Source organism: Pteropus vampyrus, unplaced genomic scaffold (genome assembly GCF_000151845.1).
Source record: "Pteropus vampyrus isolate Shadow unplaced genomic scaffold, Pvam_2.0 Scaffold314, whole genome shotgun sequence".
Taxonomy (NCBI): Eukaryota; Metazoa; Chordata; class Mammalia; order Chiroptera; family Pteropodidae; genus Pteropus; species Pteropus vampyrus.
In genome coordinates, this window is record NW_011889095.1 from 608,282 (window position 1) to 613,593 (window position 5,312).

The 5,312-nt window shown below is 50.4% G+C and overlaps 2 protein-coding genes across 8 annotated transcripts in view; both read left to right on the forward strand.

Moving 5' to 3' along the window:
• The window catches only part of CCP110 (centriolar coiled-coil protein 110), a 23,870-nt gene extending 22,195 nt beyond the window's left edge, over positions 1-1,675 (forward strand). For all 7 annotated transcript variants that reach the window (XM_023521775.1, XM_011377519.2, XM_011377516.2 and 4 more), the window contains one exon: positions 227-1,675. In XM_023521775.1, coding sequence (XP_023377543.1) covers positions 227-279 — 53 coding nt within the window. In that variant the 3' untranslated portion in view covers positions 280-1,675. The remainder of the gene's footprint in view (positions 1-226) is intronic.
• A 3,231-nt stretch (positions 1,676-4,906) lies between these two features.
• Positions 4,907-5,312, forward strand: part of CUNH16orf62 (chromosome unknown C16orf62 homolog) — a 102,614-nt gene continuing 102,208 nt past the window's right edge. The window contains exon 1 of the mRNA XM_023521746.1: positions 4,907-5,054. Within this exon, the coding sequence (XP_023377514.1) occupies positions 5,038-5,054 (17 nt within the window). The 5' untranslated portion in view covers positions 4,907-5,037. The remainder of the gene's footprint in view (positions 5,055-5,312) is intronic.

Consider the following 5,312-nt stretch of genomic DNA (forward strand, 5'->3'; position numbering starts at 1 on the left):
AGCTCTGTGACTTCGGCGAGTGACTTACTCTCACGTGTCTCAGTTTTATTATCCTTAAAATAGAGGTAACAATTTCTGTCTCAGGATTATTTTATATAAGGATTAAATATGATAGTATATATTGCTAGCTCATATACGTGCCTGGTACGAAGTAAGCATTTATTAAATGGTATCATCATAGAAAAACTAACATCGAGAAATAATATTAGTTTTGCTCTATTTTTAGGAGTATATGCAGGAAAAATCCAAAGAAAGCGGCCAAATGTTGCGACAATTTAAGAAGACAACATTCATTAGGATAAAAAGGGGTGAGGATTTCACCCATGTCATTGTCCCTGCCCAAGGCCTTTTACTTAACCCTGGACTCTGTTTACACAGACCAAGTGACGTCGAAGGGCTGAGCAGTTATTTGGACAATTTGGTCAAATTTGGCTAATTCCTTCCCTGGACCCCCGTTTCCTTAATATTAGGTTTGGGTGAAGACATATTAATATTTAGTTAATATCTGTACAAACACAAGTTTGCTTTAGGGACCCAGATGTCTGCCGAGAACCTTTTTGTAAACTTAAGAGGACATTTGGGTTTATTTCTATAAAATATTGAAAAACTGTGATAAAATACAGGTTCCGAAATATAAATTTTATCCATCTCTGCATACGGTTGCTGAGTGCGATACCCGAATCCGGTGCTGCTCTGTCAAGGGGACGTTGTCACAGAAGACTGTTCCCCAGGCTTGGTAAGGACTCTGACGCATCTCTCGGTCTTCACGTTCTTGGACCTGCAGGATAACCACAGAGGACAAAGCAGTCGCCTGCGGACTGCAGGCCACCTGACTTTTACCACAGGAGTGTCTGGGGTCACCATTTTGGTCACAAGTCCATATTTGTCTCAACAGCCAGTCGTCTTACAGAAATGTTAGACTTGGTGTGTGCTACCCCAGTACTCAGAAACATTTCCGCTCAGCTATAAAACCTTTCTGCGGAGGGCGGCGGCTCGGTGACGCCAGCACGGCCTTTCGACCGCAGTGGCACTTAGGCATGCCTTATCATACGCCCATTTCCGTAGCATAGAATGACATGCCGCATGCAGTTTATTTTCTGTCTAGTCTGTACTCTGTCGCTTCACAGTCTGCTTTTTATAGCATGCTTGATTTAGGAGAGAATAAAGGGCTATATAATAAGTTCAGATTTTCAAATGGGGTATAATATTGTCCAGTTGAAATTCCGCATTCCTGAAGAGGCACTGATTTTTAAAGTTTTTCATCACTAACATTCATTTAAAATGTAAACCAAAAAAAGTTACCGAGGGAACGTGACGTTCTGAAAGAGAAAGTCCCTGCCGATTTGTTGTACGATTTCCAAAAAGGGCGTCGTGCTTCTCACGTGAAATCGGGACTGTGTGCGCTTGATCTTTCTGACTCGAATTCTAAAGAGATACTGGTACTTTGAAAATGCAGACTATCCATGTTCTTAATATCCTTTTAAGAATGTGGAGATAAAGATTGTTTGATTTTCTGTTCTATTTAAAATTTAACTTTCACATCCAGCTGTAGACAGAGAGTATTGGGTGTGAACTCAATTTTCTTTATTGGGATGTATCATTTATTGAATGAATGAACCAGGAAATCAGAAGATAGTCAAAACTGTCTGAGTTACCAGTTATTTGTAGGCAAAGTATATCAACTTATCTTCTTAGTGTGATACACTGTGCTTTATCATTCTGAAAACTCAGGATACAGCGTACGCATGTCCTCGTAGCTCTTTGCAGTGAGGTAGATACTAAAAGTTGTGTGCACACCAGTGTAAATTAGCGCAAACAAATGGTATGTTTCGGAGAAAGTTAAAACTAGTTTGAAATGAAGGATGAGAAACTTGAGTGTTTTTTTCATTTAAAGATAAGAGCTTGTGTGTTTTACACATTTTTTAATGTTCACAGCTTTTTCTCATAAAAGTGCCAGACATTATTTTATGCTTTTAATGGATTTTTATTTATTTTTTTGGTAATTTTTAACTTGAAAGGAAAAGGCCAATAAAGGAAAATGGAATTAATTTTAAAACTTAAATTTCAACAGTTTTGCTTCTAGGGAAAAGGCAAAATAAACTTTTCATCTTAAAGGAAATCCAGTTTGATCTTTTATTTACCAAGGAAAGGACTATTAAAGGACAGATATTCAAAAATATCTCGCCAAAACGATACTGCTGCAATATGATCATTTTTTACAATTTAAAATCCCATGAAAGATGGTTCCCACTATTTATTATGTAACCTATGCCAGTGCTTATTCCAGCATTAGATTTTGCATGAGTTGGGATTTCCTTGTGTAGGGGCCGAGGGTTAATTATTCAGATTGAGCCAAAGGCAGGTGGACTTGCAGCTGGATTCGCTTATCTGAGTTTTGTCACCTGGAGGATGTTTCTTCAGGGTGAGTGCCTGGCACGTGGTTATTTTCTGGGGAACTCTAAAGTGTAAGAATGGGAATGGGGGCACTGACGCCTCCTATTCCTGCCCGTCATCCTGAACATGTCGTTAAAGAAACACAACCTGATTTTAGGCCTTCCCAGATATACGTGGAATCGTGTACAGGCATGGCTGTCACTCCTGTGACCTTGCGTTCGACCCTGCGGACCCTCCTGCCCTCTGCAGCCTGGCAGGCAGTTTTGCTGGCTCATTGGTTAGCACTCCTTCTGCTTGTCAACACTGTGTCTACTGTTTACTGTCTTCTGGAAGTTTACTGACATTTTTTCATGGCCTCCATTTGGTATTCTTTATTGTCATTTATGAGGGGCTTGCTTTTCTATCAGGTGTCACTGTCCCATGAACAGCCACAGACAACTCCCCCTCCCCGCAAAGCAATAGTTATAAAAAAATAAGCAAATGGAGTTGGAGTGCTTTTTCTCCAAGGGACCAGAGTGGACATACATGTAGGTTATAAAAATAACTTTAAAAACCGAAGACTTTTAGTCGTTGAATACAGCAAATGAAAGTCACATCCTTGAGCAGGTTCTAAAGACAGTTCTGGGGGCAAAAACCGCGCCTAATCAAAACTCTCTGGCTCTCAACTCCTCAGCTTCTCGGGGAGGGTGACAAAAGTGCCACCCGGACTATGGTCTCACGTCTCGGCGTCTGGTGGGGACAATCCCATTCACACTTTTCCTGAGCTTCTAACAGCGTGTTTCGGGATGACCTGCGTGGTCTGCCTGGGACACCTGCGTGTGGCTGGGAAAACGGCAGCTGCTCCAGGCCGCACTGCCTCCTCGGCGACACGGCGGCCCCCTCCGCTCGCAGCGACCGGTCCCCGGTCAGTGGCCCTCGTGGGGCTTTGTCAGACGTGCGCTGCAGCGCGAGGGGCTCGGCCTGGGGACGCCGGCTGCAGCCCGAGGTCGGCCAGGCGCGGCGCGCTGTCCTGCGTCGCATGTCGCCAGGCCATTCGGCCTTTCCCGAGGAGCCCTTTCGAGAACGTGGTTTTCCAACCTCATTCGGTCAGAAAATACACTGGAAAAGGGGAAAAAAACCTGGCCGAAGGCCTCGTGACTAAGCGACGGTCTCCCGCAGCGGGTCAGGTCGGTGGCCGTGACCACGGCCTGCGCCACTCGCCGTCGGTTTCTCAGCCGTCGGGGCTGATGGCGTTTATTTCGGACGCTTGCGGTGAGGAGCAGGACGGGCGCCGAGGGCCCGGGGCTCGCGCGGTCAGCGGTCAGCGGTCAGCGAACGGACACCGTCAGGACAGTTCCTGCGACTCCGGTTAAAGCGGAGAGAGCACGGGATGTCGCCCGTCCTAGAGACGCCCAGAGCCGTACGGCTTTGCCAAGTGGGGCAGAAAGCGACGCCCCGACTGCCCGCTCGGAGGCTGTCGCGTTGGCCTCTGGGGCGGCCCTGCGGACCCCGGTGGTCCGCCCTGGACGCGGGGTGCCGGAAGCGCTGGCCGGGGGGCGGGGGGCGTGGCTCACCCAACCCGAACAGTTAATGAGCAGCAGGAACACTGGCGGGTCCAGCCTGAGACCCTCTCCCCCCCCGCCATGCGGTGGTCACCATCCTCGTTTAGCCCACGGCTGGAATCTCCTCCCGCCCCAGAAGGCTCAGGTGAGCCGGGCGATCCATTGTCCCTCACACTCATGGCACCGGAAGGTGGCGCGCCTGAGCTCTGCGGGACCCGGACGGCCCCTCACAATCATGGCACCGGAAGATGGCGCACCTGCATACTGCAGGGCGGGCATTTGCCCTTCACAATCATGGAACCGGGGAACAGCGCGCTTGCGCCCTGTGGGACGGGCGACTGCCCTTTACAATGATGGCGCCGGATAATGGCGCGCCTGCGCTCTGCGGCACGGTTGCCCTTCATAATCATGGCGGCGGGGAACGGCGCGCCTGCGCTCTTCGGGACGGACGTCTGACCTTTACAAAGATGGCGCTGGGAAATGGTGCGCATGCGCTCTGCGGGACGGACAGCTGCCCTTCACGATGGTGCCTCTACACTTTGAGGCGTGTGAATTTGCCCTTTAGAATCACGGCACCAGAGAACGGCGTGCCTACGCTCGGAGTTACGTGAACTTGCCTTTCACAATCCTGGTGCTGGGGAGCAGTGCCCTGCCGATTTACAAGATAGGTGGGGGAGGCGGGCGGGAGATGAGAATTGACCTTTACAGTCATGGTGCCGGAAGGTGGCGCACCTGCCCGCTGCAAGATGGGCATCTGCTCTTCACAGTTATTAAACCGGGCACAGCGCGCTTGCGCTCTTTGGGAAGGGAGCTTGCCCTTCACAATGATGGCGCTAGATAATGGCGCGCCTGCGCTCTGCGGCACGGGCGTCTGCCCTTAACAATTATGGCGCTGTTTTTAAAAAAAAAAAAGTGGTGCGCCTGCGCTGTGCGGAGCGGACGTCGGCCCTCAACAATGATGGCGCCGGAGAACGGTGCGCCTGCGCTCTGCGGGGCGGACGTCGGCCCCTCATAATCATGGCGGCTAGGGCGGGTCTTATCTGGGTCTGGAAGAGAGAAAAGGGCTGTCGGCCCCAGAACAGGCGGTCATGTGACTGGGAAGATGGCCGCCTTTCCCTGGTAAGGAGGAAGCGGCTGGTGGGCTCTGGGAAGGCGTTGTGTTTGGCCGTCTCTGGGCTTCTGGCTCGGTGCGTGTCTCGGCGAGTGTGTGTGCGCTCATCGCGCTCCCCGTCGGGTGCTGCCGGAGGCTCCCAGCCCATCCCCGCTTGTCTTGGCTCCGAGGAGCTTCCCAGAGGCTGCTCCAGCGGGACGTTGAGTCTCGCCCCGGCCACGCCGTCCCCTAGAGAAAAGCCGCGTTCGCAGCCACGCGTGTCCCAG